General features: G+C 35.4%; 1 protein-coding gene across 3 annotated transcripts in view; it reads left to right on the forward strand.

Annotated features, from left to right (window-relative positions):
* SPOPL (speckle type BTB/POZ protein like) overlaps positions 1 to 23,859 on the forward strand; it is a 64,289-nt gene extending 40,430 nt beyond the window's left edge. For all 3 annotated transcript variants that reach the window (XM_054723580.1, XM_054723579.1, XM_054723581.1), the window contains 11 exons: positions 1,714 to 1,850; positions 2,033 to 2,154; positions 2,394 to 2,545; positions 5,021 to 5,148; positions 10,774 to 10,951; positions 11,032 to 11,087; positions 13,109 to 13,231; positions 15,866 to 16,008; positions 16,094 to 16,147; positions 19,628 to 19,918; positions 20,891 to 23,859. In XM_054723580.1, coding sequence (XP_054579555.1) covers positions 1,773 to 1,850; positions 2,033 to 2,154; positions 2,394 to 2,545; positions 5,021 to 5,148; positions 10,774 to 10,951; positions 11,032 to 11,087; positions 13,109 to 13,231; positions 15,866 to 16,008; positions 16,094 to 16,147; positions 19,628 to 19,772 — 1,179 coding nt within the window. In that variant the 5' untranslated portion in view covers positions 1,714 to 1,772 and the 3' untranslated portion in view covers positions 19,773 to 19,918; positions 20,891 to 23,859. The remainder of the gene's footprint in view (positions 1 to 1,713; positions 1,851 to 2,032; positions 2,155 to 2,393; positions 2,546 to 5,020; positions 5,149 to 10,773; positions 10,952 to 11,031; positions 11,088 to 13,108; positions 13,232 to 15,865; positions 16,009 to 16,093; positions 16,148 to 19,627; positions 19,919 to 20,890) is intronic.
* The last annotated feature ends 1,874 nt before the right edge of the window (positions 23,860 to 25,733 follow it).

Here is a 25,733-nt window from a genome sequence, read left to right on the forward strand (position 1 = left end):
TCTCCTTCCTTCACCCCCAGCCCCGCCTCCGCTCCTCCCTTCTCCTCCCCCTGGCTTGCTTGCTTCTCCACAGCTTTGCTCCCTTCTGCAGCTCTTGGTTTCTTTCTACACTGTCTTGATATGCAAATTAGCCACCATCTTTGTTGGGGTAATTTGCATACTCGTCCTGATTGGTTGGTGGGCGTGGCGTGGCTGGTGGGCGTGGCTTGGCTGGTGGGCATGGCTTGGGCGTAGCGAAGGTGTAGTCAATTTGCATATTTGTCTATTATTAGGTAGGATACACACACACACACACACACACACACACACATATTTATTGATTGATTGATTTCAGAGAGAGGAAGGGAGAGAAAGAAATATCAATGATGAGAGAGAATCATTGATTGGCTGCCTTCTGCATAGCCCCCACTGGAGATCAAGCCCACAACCCAGGCATGTACCCTGACCAGGAATTGAACCATGACCTCCTGGTTCATATGTTGACACTCAACAACTGAGCCAGCCAGCTGATTCTATGTATATTTCAGTTGGCTTTCTTCAATCTTTGTTTTCTCATTTTACACTGTTATTTCATTGGGTATAGACATATAGCAAATATTTTCTTCTCCATTTTGGTTGAAATTTTCCCCTTTTCCCCCCCAAATAGTTTCTTTTTATAGGACTCATGAGGTTTTCTTTCCTTATTAATTATTCTTAAATGAAAAGAGGGTTCTCCAGATTTGAGTTTCTATGTAAGAATGTAATTGTCACACCACCCCCACCCCCACCACCACCATCTTTACCACTGCAAAGCTACATATGCAGCTCTTTCATAGATTTTCCAAGTTACAAAGCATAATCATCTAGACATTAATGTCCTGAATCATCTAGACATTAATGTCCTGTCCATTAACAAATTGATAGGGATGGAGTTTTATTCTGAAATAAAATTAGACTTTTGTGGAAATCTATGTATTTCTTACTGCACAGCATTACAGTTAGGTCCCATCTGTGTTTCATTGGTCAAAATTTTGGGATCTACCAGATGAGTGACCAATATTTGTAACTTCCAAAGCTCTTCTGGCTTTAGAACTCTTTGGATTTTTGCAAATATGTCAATAAAAAGATGAAGGAAGGTGAATCAAATATTATTTCCATATTATTTTGTGATTTTGTGTTTATGATCGTACTGTTAAGCTATATAATTTTGATTCATGATATTTTGGTAAGTCTACCTTTATAAAATAACTAGAGGCCCGTTGTAGGAAGATTCCTGCAAGAATAGGGCTTCCTGCGGCCGGAGCGAAGCAGAGAAGGGAACGCTCCTGTCTCCACTGCCCCGCTTGCTTCCCTCTCGTCTCCGCCGCCCCGCTTGCCTCTCCGCAGCTTTGCTCCTTTCTGCAGCGCTTGGCTTCCTTCTATGCTGTCTTCAGTCTTTGCTCTACGCCTGCGTATGCAACTTAACCACCATCTTTTTTGGGTTAATTTGCATACTCACTCTGATTGGCTGGTGGGCATAGCAGAGGGATGGTCAATTTGCATGTTTCTCTTTTATTAGTGTAGATGTCTTATCTACAAGTATTAGGTTTGTTTATGTTTCTAGTGTTATATTAAAATCAAAAATAATGAAATACATGTTCCCATATAATTGTTTTATGATTGTTTAAATATTTCTTCCCTGAATTTAGTAAGTTAAGCTTTTTGATCAGTAAATGAAACTTTTTTTCTTTGTAGTAAAGTACTCAACTGTATGGGATAGTGCATAAATCTTGGAAGACTGCAATAAAGCAGCAATGTCTCGGGAACCCACCCCACCTCTCCCTGGAGATATGTCTACTGCTCCTATAGCAGAAAGCTGGTGTTATACACAGGTACATGTTGTAGAAATGCCTCACTTTATGTTATTTACAAATTTTACAATATTTTGAGACTATTATGAAGTACTTTGGTATAGTTATTAGAAATGTTAAAAGACTAGGTCATAGGATGTTTAACATGTGACAGGTTAAAAGCATAAAGTTCATTATCAAAGTGTTTTTTTTTAATCTCTTAGGTTAAAGTAGTAAAATTTTCCTACATGTGGACCATTAATAACTTCAGTTTTTGTCGAGAAGAAATGGGTGAAGTGTTAAAAAGTTCAACATTCTCATCTAGCCCAAGTGACAAAATGAAATGGTAAGATTTTTGTTTGCTTAGAGTTTAGATGTTATCATTGGCTACTTTATTGTTTTGTTGTTACTGTTCCTGAACAGATATTAGTCTATTTTATCTTAGATTTCTAAGAATAGTATAGAGAATTGTAAGGAACTGTGGGGGTATTGATGGGATATTAACAAATGATTTCAGTATTGCCTCTCTTTTCTGAATGTTTCAAGTATTATATTCCTCCATGTGAGCCTGTTGTTTTATTTTAGGTGCCTGAGGGTAAATCCAAAAGGATTAGATGATGAAAGTAAAGACTACTTGTCCTTATATTTGCTTTTAGTCAGCTGCCCAAAAAGTGAAGTTCGAGCAAAATTCAAATTTTCCCTTCTGAACGCTAAAAGGGAAGAAACAAAAGCAATGGGTAAGTGATTTGCAAACTGAATGAAGACTCTGTAACTACCTGCTGTGACTTCTGCATGTTTGCCTACAAAACTTAGGATATTTTTTCCCACTAAAGTCTGCTTAACCTGAAACATTTAATTTGGCTATTAATTAATTTTAAACACCAGTGTAGAGCTGTAGTTTTTGTAGTAAGCTTTAGACTTCATAGACATGTAAAATTACTTAAAATAATATTAAAATTTAATTTTCTCATGTTCTAAAATGACATTCACTTGTCACTTGGAAACACAGTTGCTGGTCCTATGCCTGGCATATGTAATAGGTGCTCAGGAAATAGTTCTCTTCTCCCTTGCTATTCTTGTTAGATAAAATATGAAGAATATTGGAAAGATTTTTAATGTCTTGCTATTTTGTCTCTAGAATTTTTTTTTTAATAATAACCAGAACATTGACTGAAAGGAAGTCAGTTTTTCTTAGCCTTAAGACTTGTTCCCATATGTAACCTGCTGAAATCATGTACCTGGAGTTTCAAAAGAAGATGTATAATGTGCATAGTAGGACAACATATCATAACTGCCTCATTAAATTTTAAGTGTTTTCACAGAATCAAGTTAACATCAGGAAATAACCTCCTCTAAATACATACTATTTAATAATATCTTTTATTGCCAAAGTAATACAGTTTCACATGTATTTTCACATTATCTGGCACTTAAGACAGTGGGAGTGTCTTAGTCCAGGCTGCCATGACAAAATACCACAGACTGGATGGATGGCTTATAAACAACAGAAATTTATTTCTTACTGATCTAGAGGCTGGGAAGTCCAAAATCAGGGTGCCACCATGGTCAGATTCTGATGAAGATCCCTTTTTGGGTTGTGGACTACTCATGTTTTCACATGGTGGAAGGAGTTAGGGAGCTTTGTGAGGTCTTTTTATAAGAGCAGCATTCCCATTCATGAGGACTCCACCCTCATGAACTTATCTAGTCCTAATCACTGACCTCTTAAGACCATCACATTGGGAGGTATTGTTATAAGCACCTCTCACCAACTCCAGAGAGGTGTTCCCGGACAGCACCCTGAGTCAGTGGGAGAGGGCTGTTCCCAACCTCAATCCTTGTTGTCTCATGTAAATGAATTTATACGAGAGACCTTGACTGTATTGTGAAAAGCCCATTTATTAAAGCATGCACCTTTATTAAAGAAGCAAAGCAAGCAAACCTGTACATCTGGTTATGAAGCACCGATGGGCTCTCAGCTATTCTGAAGAGCGAGTTGGGAGGGGGTCCGAGGCTTTATATACCTTCTTTTCTATAGGTTTCAAAATTCCTTTGCTGAATATTTTGGTACAGGTTAATTCTCAAGGTCCCTTTTTTTTTTACTTTATTGTGGCCTTCCTAGAAATCATGAGAAGCACCTGGCAACTTTGTCTTGCCAAGCCTTCAGACTGCTGGCTTCTCTACTTAGGGAGTAAAACTGCCCTTTTTTCCTTTCCCTTTTTCCCCCTCCCTTTCTGCATTCTCTCCTTAGGGAGGTTTTTTTTTTTAACCATTTGTTCTCCTGTCCTTGGCTGGGGAAGATAATGGCTTGTTAGTTACAAGCTGGCTGCAAAATTGGCCTTGTTTTAACTTTTCTCTCTCAGTTTCCCTATTCTTCCTGCCCTGGAATCCTGTAACAGTATGGTTTCAACATAAGAATTTTGATGGGATACACACATTAAGTCCATAACATAATGTGTTTCAATTAGATTTACTACTGGTTCCACCTCCAATTAATTTTTTGTGTAACAGACAGTGAATACTTAACTGTAGAGGATATTGTTTATTTCATAGTATACAGTTGTTATATACTATTATGATAGGCATTTGAAACATTTACTTCAGACATTTATTTATTAAATTAAATTATACTAAAAACTGTCTTTTAGACTTTTATGAAAACTGTTTTTAGGGGATTATGTCTAAAGACCTGGCAATGATAAATGACATTATTTAGCTTTTCACCAGTTAATGGGTGTCTTCTGGTTCAGTAAACTTAAGTCAGTGGGATGGATGTCCCAGGAAAGCTTAAGCTTAAAGGATTTCCTGTTGACTTAGAGCATCTGCTTTTAAAGGGAGAAGAAGGAAATGAGAGTTGTGTTTGTAATCAGGAGCTGATGGTAGATGATGAACAATATGCCCATGCCAGTGTATTTTGATCTTACTTTATTATTATAGGGCCTAGATCTTTCTTATCCATGAGATTTGATCGGCATTTTCTTCTACCTAGAGATTCAGGAATCTGAAAGTGAGCTCATTTGATGGCCAAAATTTGAGTAGAGCTGAGGAATGATTTGGCTGTACCTGATATAACTCTGATGACACATTTTATTTATGAACACAAATATCTGTACTTCTTACTATTTTTTTATATTTACTTAACTGTGTTATCATTTACAAAAATGTCTCTTGGATACTTGTTTTATTTAAACTTCTATTCTGTTTCCCACCAGAAAGCCAAAGAGCATATCGATTTGTACAAGGAAAGGACTGGGGTTTTAAAAAATTCATTCGAAGGGATTTTTTGCTTGATGAAGCTAATGGTCTTTTACCAGATGACAAGCTTACATTATTTTGTGAGGTGGGTACATTTTTTATTTCAAGGAACTTTGTGGTTATATTTAGCGATGAAGCAAAATTATAAACCACAACAATATTGGGAATATTATAAAAAATAATAACTGGGATAATTCTTAAGGTTTCATTTGAAAATATTTTATCAGTAAAAGCTGACTAGATTGTCTTAGAAATTAGTATAGTAGCCCACTATGAAAAAATTTGGTCATATCTCTTCTTGTAAGTTATATATGCAGTTACACTAACGCATACTAAACATTTCTTTCTTATAGGAAGACTATGGGTGTGTATATCTTTATTTGTAAAATGTAATTATCTTCATCACTCTGAATAATTCTGACGTAGATGCTGAATATTTTTTGCCATATTCAGATTGGACATATTAAACATTAAAACATTATTAGTAGTTTATCAGTTTGAAACCATACTTGAACAGTAAACTGCTTGAAAAAGATTGGGAAGCTTTTTATTCATTCAAGTAGTTGGGTTCATTTAATAAAATAATGTTTTTATCAATAGCTTCTCAAATTTTTAAGTATGCCCATGTCTGCATGTTATCTTTATGTAGTTTTATATATACAAATTGTTGAGATTTGGAGTGAATTCAAGAATTATATTATGTTGCCAGTAGAGTTTATAAAGTATATGCATTGGTTAAATAATTTTATTGAAAAATTTTAAAGTAGTTGATAATTTTCAAAGAAGTGCCAGTTAATAGGTTATAATCAGGTAAACTCAGTGTTAAATATATTTCAATAGGTTATTGTAGACAGATAAGTGTTTTGGAAACTTAGTAACTTCCTTAACTACTACTAAGTTAGCTTTAATTTCTTCATAGAAAATGTGTGCAATTTCTTGGCAAGATTACAAACTAATTGTATGCCATTATGCTATTAGAAGAGTAATTGAAACATGGCCCCAGAGACGATATAGTGCAAATATAGTACATCTTATTTTTACTTAGACAAGTTAAATGAACTGTGTGATGAGTTTGTTATGAATACAATTATTTGGTTGATAAAGTACATACCACAAATGTCTTGAGCAGAAATGATTATTAAATAATTTTTAAAAATAACTAAACATTTGTTATCAATAGAGATTTTAAGAAGAATTTTAAATAAATATGTCATATTATTTTAAAATTGTAGCATTCTTAATATAAAATTTCCAAGTATTTTAGTAGTTACCTTAAATTTTAGCATATTAATTTTTTTTAAATCTTGTAATCTTGAGTTTAAAAAAACCTTAAAAGCTGTGTAATCCAATTAAAAACTACTTTAGCTAAAAGTCTTTTTGTAAAGACTTTTACTATTAACTTTTAATGTTAACTTTTTAAGGTAATATATTTTTTTAAAAAATATATTTTATTGATTTTTTTACAGAGAGGAAGGGAGAGGGATAGAAAGCTAGAAACATCGATGAGAGAGAAACATCGACCAGCTGCCTCCTGCACACCCCCTACCGGGGATGTGCCCGCAACCAAGGTACATGCCCTTGACCGGAATCGAACCTGGGACCCTTCAGTCCACAGGCCGACGCTCTATCCATTGAGCCAAACCGGTCTCGGCAATATTTCTTTTTTTAGAATTGAAATATTATTTACAGTATTGTTCTTAAGCATGTTTTGTTGGAACCTAGACAACCAAGAAATTCAGAATAAAGGCTGAAATTAAAAATATACTTTTTTGAGGTATACTTTTAATCTGCTAGATTGCGCACGCTAGTGACCTTAAAATAGAACCCACTGCAACATACATTGTGCGTGCTAGTGACCTTAAAATAGAACCCACAGTGACTTACATTTTAAGTTGGCATTGATCAGATTCAGTTTGGATACTGTAACTAAGTACGCTTTTATCAATGTAGACATTTATACCCTGGGCACCATATTAGGCATAGGAAGGCAAAAAGTACTTTGAACAAACATTCCTCATGCCCTCCACCATCTCTTTACACATCTCATTGATGCCCTTCCTTCTACAGCATCTCCAGCACTGCTTGCAGAAGAGGAGGAAGCATTGCACTGCCCTACGTAAAGAACTGCCTCCTCCCCCTCCCCTGCAAGTGGTGCTGTAGACAGGTAAGGCAGTTTGGTGCTACTTTTTTTGTGCAAGACATAACTTAATCTTGCAAGTTCCATACTGTAAATCAAGTAGCCAGGGGTAGAAATTCCTAGCTGTGTAACAGCTCTGTGCCTTCTCTCCCAAAGTGATACAATGGGCAGGAATTGAGGAACAAGTAGAAAAATAGGAAATATAAAATATTGTTTAGGTTAATTCATCTTTTTAAATCCAAAAGATTTTAAATAAACTTGTAGTCTACAGACCCATGCCATTCTATGATATATATTCGGGGGTGAGGGTGGGCTATAGATAGATGAAAGATTGATAGATAGATAGATAGATAGATAGATAGATAGATATACACACACATATAAATATTTTTCTGTTGCCAAGATATTCTTTCAGTTTTAAAATACTTGTAACATGGCTTTTATTCTCTAAAAAGCTCTTTCATAGCAAAATGAAAAGTTGACAACATTGTTTCTGTCACCCAGATTTTAAAAAAGGATACCACTTATTTAGGAAAATCAAAAAATCTAAGACCCACTATTCTATAAGATTTTGTGAAATCTCACTGTTAAAACTTTCTTACTTTGGAACCAATGTAAGGGATGGTTAGGTAGTTAACTCGAGCAGCAAAATTTGTAGTCCTATACACCTTTGTAAATTCCTAGCTCTCAATTAATGTAGAGAATTGAGATTTTTTTAAAAATTGGAACCAGCCGTCACCTAATTCCACACTTGAGGAAACCTAGATTTTCAGAGTATTTGTAGTTGAGAAGAGCCTGCACATGTTTCTTCCTAGTCTGAATAGTAGTCTCAGAGTTGAGCCAAAAGCAAATTTGGAAAAGAACTGTCAAATGAGTTTGAGGTGTTGCTTTGCAGCAGTAGTGAATTTTGAGTATTGTGCATTTGCCCTTTTTATTTTGAAAGAACAACAATTTAACCTCAGGAAAGAATCTCAGCCTTTTTTCTGAATTTTTTATTCTAGGTTCCATTCAATAAGAATGTTTTATTACCCATATTTGAATATGTACCAGAGACAAACTAAAATTTTAACCAACTTCTTAATATAGGTATCAAGAAAATAATTATCAAAATGTAACGCGTATCATTTTTTAATTAGATTATTAACTTCTGCTCCATAAATAGTCCTTTGAATACCCTTTGAAGAATGGAATGTCTTAATTAAAATTTGTGGTTGCTATGACAATAGATGTGTATGTCAATAATATAAATTCTTTTGAATTATAATTACATATACAAAATACAAATGTAACATCACGTTCTAGCCTGATAATAATGGCTTTATTTTTTGATGCTTTTATTTCTTCTGTTACCAGATTTTTGCCAGATCTTTACGTTAAATGTGCTGTTTTGAGTTAGGATAATAGGCAATGTATAGAATTTAAGAAATCCATTCCTAAGTTAAATATCATTACATGTTTATAACTCCACTGCATACTTGATGCAAGTAATTGAACTAATGGAGTTCCTGCTGTCTAGAAATCTCAAAGAAATGCTTTCTATGAACAAATAAATACTAACTGTGATAAAAAAAACTGATCCCTAATTAAATCCTGAGTATTAGCACCAACATATTTGGTTTATGTATCATTAAGTTAATGGTGTAACAGGGTAATCAAGTAAAGATTGATTATGCATTTTTCTGTTTTGTGGTTATTAGAATTTTAGAAACTATTTGGATAATTAAAAACTTAATAGACTAGGAGAATCTTTATATACACAATATTTTGGCACTTGTATTTAGGAAAGCATCTCACAAGACTGTTGTGATAAATCCTTTTTTGAATCATAATTGCACTAAAGTAGTACTACTAATTTAAAAAACATATATCTAAAGAAATATTGTGCAGTACAAAGAGTGCTGAAAAAATGGAATCTGGGAATATAGGTCTACTCTCCGTCTGATACTGACTAGCAGTGTGATTTAGGACACTTGGGTTACCTTCTCTTGCTCTCACTTTGAAAACTTTTACCAAATAAGGTGATTGATTAGATGTTTTCTATGACACATGATTCCAAAAGGTTAATAATGCAAGTTGGAAAGACAAAATGATTAATTAAAAATACCTCAATAAAATTTTTCTTTACAAGTGCCCATTCACATAAGTGATATACATGTTTATACATCTAGATCAGGGGTCCTCAAACTTTTTAAACAGGGGCCAGTTCACTGTCCCTCAGACCATTGGAGGGCCGGACTATAGTTTAAAAAAACTATGAACAAATTCCTATGCACACTGCACATATCTTATTTTGAAGTAAAAAAACAAAACGACAAAAATGCCCGCATGTGGCCTGCGGGCCGTGGTTTGAGGACGTCTGATCTAGATGAATGAGAACTTCTGAGATTTAATATTCTCCAGATATCTTATACTGAATTATTATTATACTTTATGTGTTAGCATGTTAGTAGTTTGGTCCAATTTACCTATTTGTAATTTACATTTTCTACATAGTTTACTGTATTTATATGTGTCTTTATTTATACCTATTCTTAGTTAATAAAAGCCACATGAAATGTTTTCAAATAAACATAGGTATCTATTGCTGCATAAGAAATGATCACAGCTCTGGCCGGTTGCTCAGTGGTTAGAGTGTTGGCCCGTAGACAGAAGGGTCATAGGTTCAATTTCCGGTCAAGGGTACATACCTCAGTTGCAGGATCCCAGCCCCAGTAGGGGCATGTGGGGGAGGCAGCCAATCAATGTGTTTCTCTTACATTGATGTTTCTCTCTTTGTCTTCCCTCCCTTTCATCTCTCTCTCTGGAAATCAATGGAAAAAATATCCTCGGGTGAGGATTTAAAAAAAAAAAAGAAATGACCACAAAACTTAAAAGTTTAAAAACAATGGCTAACTAACATAGCACTTTTGTAAAAAATGATTTATTTACTCTAAAACATATTCTTTACTTGTTGAGGTAGTATTTTCTTCAATTTATTAAATGTAACTTGAAATTTCTTATAGTAGAATTCTTTTAAAGTGGTGTATAAGACTTAATAGTGTTTTAAGATTATATTCAGTAGACAGTAGTCATCTTCATTGAGAAATAATTTAATCCATATTTTATATTTGAGTTTGTATAAAAGCAATATTGAAATTATATCAGTTTTTATTGATTAGTTAATTAGGTAAATAAAAAGTCTGAAAATCAAACTAAATCATATTTGTATTCTTAATGTTGATTTTTTTTAAAATAAAAGATCCCATGAACTTTTAATAACTACAGTTGCTTTTGTGAGAATTCTTATACTTTAAAATTTAAATCAATTTAACTATATATTTAAATCAGTTTTACCAGAGTTGAAACATGTAGGAATAGCACTTAAAATACTTCCCAAATTGCATATCCTAGACTGTAGTTTTACAACCTTTAAACTGTGTCCTTAAATTCAATTATCAGGTATTAGCATCTTTAGCAGGAATGCATTTACTTATTCAAATAATTTTAATGATAAGAAATTTAAGTATAGTCTTAGTAACTAATTATTGATATTAAATTGTAAAAGTGTTTTTCTTACTGTCCCTTTTTTATTAGGTGAGTGTGGTCCAAGATTCAGTAAATATATCAGGGCATACTAATACAAATACTTTGAAGGTTCCTGAATGTCGACTAGCAGAAGATTTAGGTAATCTCTGGGAAAACACAAGATTTACAGATTGCAGTTTTTTTGTGAGAGGACACGAATTTAGAGCTCATAAATCTGTACTTGCAGGTACTTTCTACTTTTGGGTAATATAGTACATTTCTCTTATAAATGTGTGCATTAAATAATGATGCTTAATCTTGTTACAGCTCGATCCCCAGTTTTTAATGCAATGTTTGAACATGAAATGGAAGAAAGCAAAAAGGTAACCATAGTTTAAGGGTTAACAAAAAATTGGTGCAAAAGTAGAATAGTGGACTGTATATTTTTAAAGTAACAGTGCATGTTCTCAATTGTTATACTATGATTTTAATAAAAAAATAGAAAGATGGGAAAAATGGATTCTCTAGCAGAACAGTCAATGTAACCTCAAGTGGATGAATATTCCAAATAATAGCTATTTGGGTGCCCATTTGGTAGAAAAATAAGGAGGTAGTTCTTATCCAAAAGGGTAGTTATCAAAGGACTGTTCTTGGCCATAGCTATTTGGGAGTTCTCTGGTTAAGAAGTATATTTCTTGCCCAGCCGGTGTGGGTCAGTGATGGAGCATCAGTCCATGAACCAAGAGGTTCCTGGTCAGGGCACATGCCTAGGTTGTGGGCTAGACCCCCAGTAGGGGGTGGGCAGGAGGCAGCCAATCAATGTCTCTCTCTCTCTCTCTCTCTCTCATCAATGTTTCTATTTCTCTATCTCCCTCTCTCTCTAAAAAGCAATAAAAACATATTAAAAAAAGAAGTCTATTTCTCCTTTCTAGATTTTATGAGTTGCTTTTGGAATTTGTTTTCTAAGTAAAAATAATACCTACGTTTTAACCATTAAAATAAGTTGCTATTTATTAGATTTACAAAAAATGGCATAAATTACATTATTATAAATTAGCTGTACTCAAAATAATACCTATTTGGTTTTCCCAGGTGTTTCTCTGTCACCTGTCATCTTGAAATGCCAGATTAAAGATCAGAGGTTGATTGTATGCTGGTTGCATTACATGTGAACGATCCTTAGTGCTCCAGTTGGACGACTCCAGGGTTTATGTGGGCTCAGCTTTATTCTTTCTGTAGAACTAGAGGCTGCAACAAAATAGCTGCTTTCTTTCCTTTGATTGTTGGTCTGGGCAGGTACTGTGATCAACTTTCTGATCACTTCCAAGTAAGCTACATCAGTGATGTGTCAAGTGCTATTGTCAGCAAAGGTTCAGAAAAGTTTACTATTGTTTACTGTTTGATATTTAGCTTGATTAATCCCAGGAGAGAAACCAAATTTACAAAGATACAGGAATAAAAAAGGGACTAGTCCTCTTTGGGCTTGAGCATATGTTAAGCAAAGAGGTGAGGTGCCAGTAGATAATAGTACATGCCATTTTGCAAAAGGGAGAGTTCTGAGGTGTAATGGGTGCTCTGGAATTATCTCATACTAGAGGCCCGTTGCACAAAGAGATTCGTGCAATAGGCCTGCCTTCCCTTGGCTTCCAGCACTGGTTTTCCTCCAGCTCCCGGGACCTAGTCCTTCGCTCCGGCCAGAGTCTGCCTTCTTCATCTTTGCTGCAGACTCAGGCCAGAGTCTGCCATCTTTGTCTTCGCTGCAGACTCTGGCCAGAGTCTGTCATCTTCATCTTCGCTGCAGACTCTGGAGTCTGCAGTCTTGTCTTTGCTTCGGCACTCTGCTCCTGTAGATCCCTTTGCCCCCCCTCTCACCCCCCCCCCCCCGCCCTCGCTCCCACCTGGCCAGCCGCCATCTTTGGCCTTATAATTTGCATACTCACTCTGATTGGCTGTGGGCATAGTGGAGGTGCGGTCAATTTACATGTTTGTCTATTATTAGGTAAGATACCTGGCCATTCTTTTGCTTAAAGGTGGTTACAGGATCTTAGGCATTGTATTACAATTAGGAATTCTGCAAAGAAAAACTTAATAGACATCTTTTTCTAAGAGAGAGGTCAGAAACTGCATGCAGATGTATTTTGTTTGGCCTCCAGACTTTTGTTTTACTCTTTTAAATTAAGAAATTAGATTTATATTTCTACATGGTAGTCTTTGGTGCATATACTTTCCTCTTAGATCTACGTGCTTCACTTTGCCTGCGTAGCTTACTGAAGATAAATTTTAAAATAATCTATATTTGAGTTGTACAGATTTGGGGCTTTTAAATTACTGTCAAAGTTTCTGCTTGGTTTGTTTGCGTGTCTGTGTTCTTTAAGTATAACTCTTGTTTTGTTTTCAATAACAGAATCGAGTGGAAATAAACGATGTAGACCCCGAGGTTTTTAAAGAAATGATGAGATTCATTTACACAGGGAAAGCACCAAACCTTGACAAAATGGCTGACAACTTGTTGGCAGCTGCAGACAAAGTAAGTAATTAGGTCTTAAAGAGCTGAAAAATGTCCTCAAGCTTCTGATATATCTAGACACTGTCATCAAATGAAACCCCCAAATAATTTGAAATACTGGATTAATTTATACTATTTGTAGGTGGCTCTTGAGAGTATTAAAAAATAGCATACAATGGGATAAATAGGGAAGAGAGATTTTTTTTAATCAATAAGACAAAAATATCTTTATATGGGAGGAAGTAAATTTTTTATGGGAGATTAAATTATAAACTCAATAGTTTTAGTGTATCTTTACTGTTTTATAAGAACACACACAATAGCATATATAATTAAAAATTTTTATATTGACTAATTCAATTCTCTGTATTTATAGGTTGATTTTTTAATTTAATAGTGTAGTAAGAGAAAATAATGATAATTTTATGCTCTTTTATGATGGTGATTTTTTTAATGTAGGGAAACAGTGCAAAAATGCCAAAAAATCTTAAAGCCAGTAGTTTTCAATCCTGAGAGCACGTTAGGAGCTTTCTCCAAAAGTATTGTCATGCGACTTTCATCCATGTATATGCATATGTGAATGTATATGTGTGTGTGTGTGTGTATTTATATATATATATGTAAAGTGTTATTATACTTGTTTTGTGGAATGTTAACATTGAGGGGAACTGAGCCAAATGTATATAGAATCTATTATGTCGTACAACTGAACGTGAATCTATAACTATCTCAATAAAAATTTAAATTAAAAATGCTATTTACATTAGCATCAACTATATTAAATACATAGGCATAAATAAATACATAGACAAAAAATGTTCAAGATATGTATACAGAAAATTACAATTAATTTCTAAGTGAAATGCAGGCAGGCCAAAATAAATAGATAAATCTTGTTTATGGACTGGAAGTCTGAATATTATTAAAATTTCTGGCACCGGCCTTGGTTGCACCCGCAGCCGGCACTGGTGCCACCGCTTGCACCCGCTGCTGGCACTGGAGCCGCTGCTCACACCTGCTGCCAGCGCCTGGCGCCAGCCCCAATCACTCCGCGTCAGTGGGTGTGAGTGGGGCTGGCGCCATCAGCACATGGGAGCGGTGGCAGCGGGAGCAGGGCTGCCAGCAGACAGGGACTTGGGGCCATGGCAGAAGGGGCCGGGCGGGGGCGGGGAGGATGCACTGAGACCCACCCTTGTGCCCACTGCAGCCTCGCGGCCCACAGTTCCTTTCAAGGTGCATGAATTTGTGCACTGGGCCCCTAGTACTACATAAAATTAAAAATTTGATAATTGGACTTCAATACAATTTAAAACTTCTTTCTGCAAAAGTCACAGGAAAACAAAAAGACTAGTAAAAGATTGAGAGAAAGTATTTGCACAGTATATATTTGATGAATGACTTTTATTCAGAAGATATCTGATAAAGGACTTTTATTTCAGATTATATAAAGAACTCTCAAAACTCAGTTTTAAAAAAAGCAATGTTATTTCTAAAAATAGAAAATATTTGAACAGCCTTTTTCCAAAATAATGTCAATCAATGTCAGAAATGCTCAACATCATTAGCCATTAGAGAAATGTAGATTAAAATTATCACAAGATTCTTTTACACACATATCATAATAACTAGAAATTACACAGACCAAAGCTGTGGAAGAATTAGGACTGTCATACACTGCTGATGGGAATATAAAGTGGTACAACCATTTTGAAAGACTGGCTTTTTCTTAAAACATTTTACACTTGCCATATGACCCACTGAACCCACTTTCAGGTTTTTATCCAAGAGAAAAGAAAGCATATGCCCATATAATGACATATATGAAGGTTTATAGAAGCTTTCTTTGTAATAGCTAAAAACTGGAAGCACCCAAATGTTCATTAACAGATGAATGGATAAACAAATTGTGGTGTGTTTATATACAATGGAATATTACTCAGCAATAAAAAGCATTAACCTTTTGATGCACAGGCAACAACACGCGTGAATCTCAAAATAATTGTACTGAGTGGACGAAATTTTAGCAGTAGAAAGCATATGAGGTGTTGGCTTGGGATGGGGTGAAAGAGAAGGATTACAAAGGTGTAGGAGGAAACGGGATGATTAATATGTTCACTATCTTGATTTAATGGTGATTATATGTCTACAAACTTATCAAAATATAAACTTTAATAAGTGTAGTTTATTGTATGTTAATTAGACCTCAGTAAAGCTACTAAAGATGTTATAACATATACACTAAAGATTTTTAGTGGTTATGAATATGATTTCTTTAGCTTTGTAATTCATTCTTTAAGATTGGATTGTGACACATGCAGTGAGTGTACTGGTTGGTACACTCATGTTCATAATAATAGAGAAGAGAACAAGTATTGAGTAATAAGGTGTGTTTTTTAAGAATAAAACCCTATTTTTAAAATATTTAGTATTTTACACTTAGAGAAATTGAAATTTCCTAAAGAAAATTGGTCTTTCTCTTGAATATATTCATTAATATTTTCTTCATATTAGGTTAAAAATAATTTAGAGACTTTTAAAATACCCTTAGTTCAAAGTATAATGTGTTTTAACTTTATTTCCTAAATCCAACTATCATGTATTTGAAACTTACTATTTTCAATAAATGTTTAATGGTTATGTTTTCCTTTTGAATAGTATGCACTGGAACGGCTGAAGGTCCTGTGCGAAGAAGCTTTGTGTAGTAACCTCTCAGTGGAAAATGTTGCTGATACCCTTGTCCTTGCAGATTTGCACAGTGCAGAACAGTTGAAAGCACAAGCCATAGACTTTATTAATAGGTAAGCTATGCTTGTATTTCAGCGGCTTGACACCTTCAACGTTTTTCACCAGACTTTTTTAAGTGTGTTTAAATCTTCAATGCAGGTGCAGTGTACTTCGACAGCTTGGGTGTAAAGATGGGAAAAACTGGAACAGCAAGTAAGATGACATCAATTTCTGACTTGAAGTTGATCTGCCTACATAGAATTGTTTGCATAGGCCTTTTGTTCATCTACAATAAGTAGGAATCCAGATATTAGTTATATGGAGTAAACTGGTTATTTAAAAAAAAAAATTGACTAACTTAGTGGATTCTTGAGGCTATGTCCCCTTGAAGATCAGCTGCTAATGTGAACAGATGAATGCCCTAATTTCTTAAGCACATATGTTCACATAGAATGTAGCTGAGTCCAGGTATTTCAGTGGCTACTGGAGGTCCTTTTCCTGTCCCTTCAGAAAGCATTTGTAAGAATATGGAAAATGTTAATTTTATTCTCTGAGGAATGTACCCTTCATATTTGCCCTAAGTATCTTCACATTTGAATGCTAACCCATTGCTTCTTAGGTTAGCCAAGTACATTTCATTGAATGCTTTATTAAGCCAGCTGCCTAATATTCTAAAAATGGGAGTAATTTGATCTTTACTTTTCCTGGTAAAACTGTAAGAGGTAGCATAGTTCTTACATCTTTCTAAGTCCAGACTTTCTGAATATTAGAACTTATTATTCCTTTCTTTGTTTTCTTCTCTCATTTTTAGGGAGCATTTTTTATTCTTTATAATTATTCAAAATAAAAAAGGATAAAGAGTTGATAGGTTGAAAGTTGCATCTTTTGATTCGTTTTTCCTTGTAAACCCTTAAATTCCATTTTTGCAAGTTATCAAAAGTTGATATAAGTATGTCAAAAAAGACAAGTGGATAAAAGAAAGTCAGAGAAGTCAGTGTTAGAGACAATAAAATGAATGTTTTTTTACTTAACTATTTCCTATTGTTTTAATTTGTTTTGCTATGTGTGAAGTTAACTGAATTCCTATCAGTTTGTGAGTTCTCTTTTCTGAAAGTAAAAATAAGTGATTACTTTTAGTTTATTGGTTTTTCTGAATATTGATCAGTGTGATAATATGTTATCATTATGGTATGTGATCTAGACAAAAATCAGTTTAAATTTAAAACATGTGTATGCAACAAATGACAATTTTATGATCCTTTGTACTTAGCCACTTACAAACTCTAGTTTTATTCTGCTAAGAAAATATTTTACATTGTATAACTTTTTAAATGTCAAAAAATACCAGAGTATTTTAATATCCCCTGAAGAAGCTGTTGTATGTACAGACCTTCAGTAAATATTTGTTAAATAAGTGAAAATGTCAGGTATATTAAGAGATATCTGTGTGATTCTAAACAACTATAGTTGAAATTATAAATACATTGATACTCTGATGTCAGGCAAATAAGGTAGTTTTATTATTAGCTACTGTTTAGTTTAACAAACATGTACCTTGTATCTATTGTGACTCAAACACCATGCTAATGTGCTGGCTTTAAAAACAGTTATGAGGAAAAGTCCCTATTCTTGAGAAATTTGTCTAATAAAAGAAACAAATATATGAATATGTCATTTATATATAGATAGAAATGTATCTAATGAAAGAAATATATGAATATATCATTTATATTTAGATGGAAATTTAATGAAAGAAACAAATACATGAATATGTTATCTATATAATAAAAGTCTAAGCAACCATTATGGCAGAAAGACTAGAATAAATGGTCGCTATGATGCTCACTGACCACCAGGGGGCAGACACTCAATGCAGGAGCTGCCCACTGGTGGTCAGTGCGCTCCCACAGGAGACCGCTGCTCAGCCAGAAGCCAGGCTCACAGCTGGCGAGCGCAGCGGCAGTGGTGGAAGCCTCTCCTGCCTCTGCAGCAGTGCTAAGGAGCAGCGAGCCCGGCTTCTGGCTAGCAAGCCCAGTGGCAGTGGTAGGAGCCTTTCCCACCTCCTCTGCAGGCAGGCGGTAAGGAGCGAGGGGTCCCAGACTGTGAGAGCCCTGGACTGCGAGAGGGATGTTTGACTGCCAGCTTAGGCCCGATGGGGATTGGGCCAAAGTTGTTAGGCGGATATCCCCACTAGGGGTCCTGGACTGCGAGAGGGCTCAGGCCAGGCTGAAGGACACCCCCTCACCCCCCCCCCCCCCCCCCCCCGCACGAAGTTCATGCACTGGGCCTCTAGTTTTTTTATAATATCGTAAGCAGTGTGATAAAAGAAGGTATGTGCTGGAAGTTTAGGGATGGCTTACTGGAGGTTTCAGATGTGCCTTAAAATATGAAGAGGAATTAGAGGAACTAAAAAGGAAATAACGGGCATTGCAGACAGAAAGGATAACTTATAGTACCGAAGCCTAAAGGCAGTAATCATTCATTTTATAGGTATTTATATTTATTCAGTAAATATGGCCCAAGGCACTGTGCTCAATATCAAGAATATGATAAATGTTTTCCCTGCTTCCCAGTCTGTGGTTTAGCAGGAGATAAATGGTAATTAAACAAGTATTTGAAATAAAGTGTGATGATAGGATAGGTAAAGTATAGCGTACCCATCCGAGCATATAGCAAAAGAACCTAACCTAATCTAGGTGTCAGAGAAAGCCTTCAAGTAATTGTATAAATAAAGACCTAAAGCATTAGTAGGAGGTACCTTGGTAAAAAAGGGGGAAGAGGTGGAAAAGTGTATCCCAGAAAAAGGGAATCAGGTATGCAAAGATTAGGTGATAAGAAACAACAGTATAGAGTGAGAGAGAGGTTATGAGAAGAAGCTGGAGAAAGCAGGCAGGGATAAGATCCTGGGAAGCCATATAAATTAACATTAAGGGCTTTTTAAGACATTACTCAAAGATTAATCCAGTAAAAGATTTTAGCCTAGGGCAGGGCCCGATCAGGTTTGTGTTTTTATTAATCATCAGAGCTTTGATGATTGATTGGAAAGGAAAGGGTCTAGGATGATAACCAGGTTTCTGACTTGAATCACTGGATTATGGTGGAAGCATTAGCTGACTGGAAATGACAGAGGAAGAATTTGGGGTTAGGGGAGATATGTTGAGTTCTTATCTAACAATGCTGAATTTATAGAACTTGAAACACATCCAAGTAAAGAGAACAAGTGGTTGGGAATGAACCTTGTAGGAGACTTGGGATTTAGCAAATCAGTAGTTGTCACCATTGAATATGATAGCTAAAATTGTGAAGAATGGATGAGATAGGATGAATAATGAATGTTAAAAGAGTAGACGGCAAAAGTTGCAACTCTAGAAAAAAACCTGAGTGTAAGCCAGGAAAAAGAGCTCTTGGAAAGAGCCACTTCAGAAATGGTAACAATGGGAATGAAACTATGGGGACAAGTGACCCATGCTTCAGGATAATAGAATTTCCAGAAAATTCGAATAGTTTCAGTTGTTACAGAAATACTACTAAGGTATTTTGTGAATGATATTTTAATGAATTCAAGTGGTTTGAATACATACAGAGACAGAGTGTTCAAAACATTTTGAAATCCGTAAATTAAAAAAATGGACAATACAACAATGCATTTTGAAAAGTATTCTTTAACAAACATCTCTTAATTTTATTTTTCAGCCAAGCAACGGACATAATGGAAACATCAGGGTGGAAGTCCATGATTCAGTCTCACCCTCATTTAGTAGCAGAAGCCTTCCGAGCACTAGCATCTGCACAGTGTCCACAGTTTGGCATTCCACGCAAAAGGCTAAAACAGTCCTGAAATCTTCCATGAACTGTAGAAAAATGGAATTGACTTTTATTCCTCCAGGTCCAGAAGGATTCTAATAGACAAACCATAAGCAAGAGTTGTTTCTGTTGTCTTGTCCACAGAACAGAAGCTGAAAAAGCGTATGGCTTGCATTTCAGGTGGATAATTTATGGTTTATTCTTCAGCTTTAAATTAGACTGACTATACTCTAATTCACTTCAAGGCCTTAAATTATCTCCAGTGACTTCTCTTGTTCATATGATACTTTAATTTTTTTATTGTGCCTTGTCATTTTGACCAAGGCTATGCAGGATTGCACTAGCTCCATAATGCAGTAATATTGACAACTGAAGATATTAAGTTTCAAAAGGATCTTCCATTAGCTTCAGAAAAGCAAAATTAATTTTCTAGGGTTTGTGCTATGCTATCTCAAAGTTTAAGACTAGTTTCTTAAAAGCACTTGTATTGGAGATAACTGTTATTGTCTCCAGTCTGAGTTCTATAAATACAGGAGAACCTGCTTACCTTCAAGGTAAGTTATGGCAATACACTGCTTCAGTTCTAATTTATTTTCATTTCAGGGGCAATTATGCAATGAGTTGGCCCAGATTTTTAGTAGAATTTGTGATGTTTATATGTTAACTGTCTAGAAAACTAAGAAGCATAACAAACCTTTGCTTGTGTTTCTTTGTGGGTTTATCCAAGTTTACAATTATTGAGAACTGATTGAGGATAAGATTTCAATAAGAAGAAAGCATGTTTTGTGCTGAATTAATTTTTTTTAATTTATAGTGGCCTACATTTATATGAAGAATTCTGTACATGTTAAAAGTAAGGATGACCAAATGTAAATTCAATGAGTGGGCCAATTAAGAGAGAGATATATGCACTTTTAATGTGTAACTTTTGTATGCTGAATGGTACATATATTTTTTTGCTTTTGAGGGAATTAATAAGGTATAGTTAATTGTGTCTTAACTTTTGAAATAATTTTTTAAGACAGATGGAGGTAACTGGCTGTTTGTGATATAATAGATAAAGATATCCTTCATTATAGTTAAATTGGTTTCCATTTCAGTTAATCATCATTAAATTCACTCTCTTTTTTTTTTTATCACACATTGGAGAAGGCATCTGAACAATACGTGAATCCGGGACGGTCTGCTCTCCTAAAAACAACAAACTGATATTATTTGCAGACTAAAGGAGAGAACCCTCAGAAATTTGTCAGGCCACATTCTGAACCTTCCCCATCCCCTTAGTGTTTTCCTTTCTGTTTCAGTTACTGTACTAACATTGTGGATGATACTGAAATTCTGAATAATGTGAACAGGATAAACTATTTATAAACTGCTTTTCATGGGCCAGTTCTTTATTATAAATGAATTTCAGCTTTAAACACATACACATGCTCAGTGTTGGATAGCTGTTCACAGTGGAGGTCTGTTGTACATCTGGTTTCCTGAAATAGGGACAGCATGCTTCTTAGGCAAGATTGATGTTGGACCACAAGGGGAAAAGTGTGTCACTGGAAAAAAATGCACATACCTATATATTTGCATACATAACTATTCTCCAGATTAAAATTTGTGTAATTTGTTTATTTAGTTTTTTAATGTAGTACAAAAGGAAAATAATTAAGCCTGAGGTCTTAAAATAGGTTTTTTTGTTATTTCTGTTAGATTCTCACTGAGCAATTCTAATATATCAAGAGTGATTCATATTTACATTGAACAACACTTTCAAATCCGCATTTGTTGTCCATAACTAACGAGTTTGAAAGATCTTATTTCTTCAGATATCTTCACTTTGCTCTTTGTAATTTCATTGAGTCTTTGTTATGTTAACTTAAGTTTTAAATTGGAAGAATACCTTGGGATAGAAGAGAGATTCTTACATATTAATGGACTCCATCACTGCTAGAGTAAGCAGAAATTCACTTTCTTAACTTCGCCATAAGATTGAATTTATTAAATTTGCAATGTACAATTTAAAAAAATACATGCCCACATACATATATACTAAGATTTTAATTTAAATTTTGCCTGGGTCTTATAAAAAAACAAAAACTCCTTCCTCAGGCTATAGAATTTTGTTGTCATATATTTAAAAAAAAATGCTGGTATACCCATGTATATCAAATGCACAAAGGCACATTGTGAATTAATTCACTGCTTGAATCTACATTTCTAACTATAGTGACTTCACTAATACCATATAATGAACATTTCAGATTTCCCTCACTTGTTTTCATGTTTATTGCAAATCTTAAGGTTTTTATTATAAGTATTATTTTAGTTTGGTAGTACATTTTGTACCAGAAACGTCAAACACTGTGCTGTAAGAAGATCCATGTTTGTAGAAATGTCCACTTTTCAGATAATATAATGCCTACCTTTATACTAACAGAACCATATGGTAGCTGATTTATTTTTTTTATTTATTATGTATATTTTTGGTATTGTGTGGGTTCTTGAGGCTGTGATAGAAAACTGTTAATGTATTCTGAAATAAGTGCTCTAATAGCCTTTTTTTGTTATTAAAATTCATTGTTTTCAGTAGGCACTGATTCTGTCCAGAGCAGTCTTGCCTTTTGATTATCAGCCTGCTCCTGTTTCTCTTTTGTCATCTAAACAGAACTTTTTTTAAAAATAGTGACTGGTTTTAAACATTACATAAATACAAAAGTAAACATTGGAAAACTGTTCTTTAGCTTCAGATAGGGAAACACTATATTTGTGCCTTTTTTGTTTTTGAATTTTAATGTGTATTGGTATTTGGAGCACAAATATGAAGGTGCCATAATATTATGGCTGCCATTGTTACCTCCTTGAATATTCGTGTGTCATTGTCTTAAAATAGTAATTGGAGAACCTTGCATGTATTATGTGGTTATTTAGGCATCTGTGTGCACGCTTGCGTGCATGTGTGTGCGTGAGTGTACATGTACTTGTTTTCACTTGGACTTGTGTGTGATATATTCAAAAGAGTGAATTTCTAAAAATAGGACTCAGTTAAACATTGAAAGTTCAAGCTAGTTGAAATATATCATTTAAATGTGCTTTACTTGGGACAGTTGATTGATAGAGGAAATTATAATTCTCAAAAGTGTGACTAATTTATTGCATGACAAACAGTGCCTTTTTAGGACATCATTAATTCTAAAATTAAGTTTAAAATATTAATGATCTCTTAAAATGTTGTCATGAACATTATTGGCTTTTAAAAAACTATACCTAAGTTAGAGCTTAAATTGCCAGAAGTATAATTACTAATTTACTTACCCATTTAAGTTTTGTGCATAAATTTTAAAACCTAAGCAGAATTCTTTATAAAATTGTGAATCATAGATGCTACCCAGTGTTACTAAAATATAACACTGGGGACTTCAGTAAGTTGTTTTGTTAAATTCACAAGCTTTTTTCATAGCCAAGTATACTTCAAGTATTGAATTATTCCAAGTTGGACTTCCATGCTCTTTGTTGAATAAAATAAAAATATTCAATATATTCTTGCAAAATAAGGTGGGCGGGTGGGTTTTAGTGTTTTCAGATTATAAAGACAGCACTTTCACACAAGAGTATTTTGCAAACCTCTTTTATACAGATTATGAGCTCTACTTTATTTAAGTGTTCATGAAATGATGTAAATTTTAGGTCCATTTGAATAAATATAGAGTGCCTACCATATGCAAGACTTCCTTTTCACTAGGAATTAAATCATCACACCGTGTTTTCTGCTTGCAGTATGTGGACTTAATGTTTGAAAAGGAATTCTTATATTTAAATTTTTTCTGTTAAGAGTTTATCATTGTATACTGTAGCCCACTTAATTGTGCATTCAGGTTTTTAGAATGAAGATAAAACTTAAGTGAGTCCCACTTTTGAAGATAAAATTCTGCTAAAGTTATTTAAATATTAGTTCTGGGGGAAATTGATTTTCAAGTTTCAAATGTATAAAGACTTATATCGAACTTTTCAGCCTCATTTTTAATCAGCTCATGTTGATGAGATACATACTTTTGGTATCTTGTTGCTGAAAATATTTTTGGCATTTCAGCACTTTGCGTTAAAATAAAGTTGTTACTACTTATTCAGAATTAATTGGTCTATTTTGTGTTTATTTGAAAATATAAACTTATATTTTATCATGAAAACCATTGTTTCATGTATTTTGTCTCTTGTTTTTTGGTTTCGTTTGGTTTTGGTTGTTACAAGTGGGTGGATAAATCTAGTGCCTGTAACTGCATCTGGACAGTATAGCTTTTCTTAATCAGAGGTAGCAGGAAGGACTCTGAAATGGCACATTATCAATGTCATTTCTTAGTTATGATGAGAATGGGGAATTTGGCTCAGATCATATATGTAAACAAATATGTATATATTCGTTTCTCAGATCTTAAAAAAATACATGAGGCAAACACTGAAACCTCAAATGGATTTCTTCTAAAAAAATAAAATTTTACTGGGGAATACTCGTAGTGTGGAATGCTAGCCCAAGCTTTGTCCTTGCGGAGTTTACAAATTCAAATGTTAACACAGGGATCTGATAGAAGGAAAGTTGCAGACCAGATATAATATGTGATGAACTGGGGAAATGGCAGTCAGTGTAGTGGTGGGCCTGGTCTAGTCATGCAGATTCAATAGTATAACAACAGCAAATAAGAGGACCCTAACTTTCTGGCCCAACTTAATGGCACTGTCTGTATCCTAAACTCCTACTACCTACCTCAACCAAAGCAGAGCAATCCTGTCTAATAAAAGAGTAATATGCAAATTGACCGTCACTCCAACACAAGATGGCTGCCCCCATGTGGAGACAAGATGGCTACCACAAGATGGCCAGCAGGGGAGGGCAGTTGGGAGGGACCAGGGCTGCAAGGGAGGGCAATTGGGGGCGATCAAGCCTGCAGGGGAGGGCAGTTAGGGGTGAGGAGGGAAGTTGGGGGTGACTGGGCCTGCACGGAAGGGCAGTTGGGGGGGACCCAGACCTGCAGGGGAGAGCAGTTGGGGGGACCAGGCCTGCAAGGGAGGGCAGTTAGGGGTGACCATGCCTGCAGGGGAGGGCAGTTAGGGCAAATTGGGCTGCCAGGGGAGCAGTTAGGCATCAATCAGGCTGGCAGGGGAGTGGTTAGGGAGTGATCAGGCTGGCAGGCAGAAGCGGTTAGGGGCAATCAGGAAGGCAGGCAGGTGAGCAGTTGGGAGCCAGCAGTCCTGGATTGTGAGAGGGATGTCCAACTGCCCGTTTAGGCCCGATCCTACTCGGATCGGGCCTAAACGGGCAGTTGGACATCTCTCAAGGGGTCCCAGATTGGAGAGGGTGCAGGCTGGGGTTAGGGACACACCCACTCCTCCCCCCACCCCCTCTGTGCATGAATTTCGTGCATCAAGCCTCTAGTATGTAATATTAATAATTAAAGTGGAATTATTAATGTTCATAAGTCCTTTGAAGAGGGCCCATAGTCCCCCAAAGGAAGATTAAGCAGGAGATTGCAAAATCATAGATGAGGAAATGAGTCCAATTCTGAAGCAGTAAGTATCTCTTCTACAACCTTAGAGACATGTGTCCACAAAGTTAGCAATAGACACATGTAAAGGATAATGCATCTCTACTGTCTTCCCAGCAAAAGTAGTCCATCACTACAACCTGCTTCTGTTTTGCAATATGCTTTGGTCAATATTTTCTTGTTCTTTTTTAAGAAATTGAGTTTATTGGGTGACAGTGGTTAATATAATTATGGGTTTCCAGTGTATCTATATATATAAAAGGCTAATATGCTAAGTGTCCTGACCGACTGGTTGCTATGATGTGCCGTGGGCAGACGCTCAACACAGGAGCTGCTGTGACTCGCACTGGCAATTTACAAAGAAATGGCACCGCAGACCTAGCACCGACAAAGCAACACTCAGCTTCCCTCCAGTGGGATACAGGCACTGCAACCACCCCGGAGCAACACCCCACCAAATCACAGCC

The sequence above is a fragment of the Eptesicus fuscus genome, chromosome 11 (assembly GCF_027574615.1).
Source record: "Eptesicus fuscus isolate TK198812 chromosome 11, DD_ASM_mEF_20220401, whole genome shotgun sequence".
In the NCBI taxonomy this organism is placed as follows: domain Eukaryota; kingdom Metazoa; phylum Chordata; class Mammalia; order Chiroptera; family Vespertilionidae; genus Eptesicus; species Eptesicus fuscus.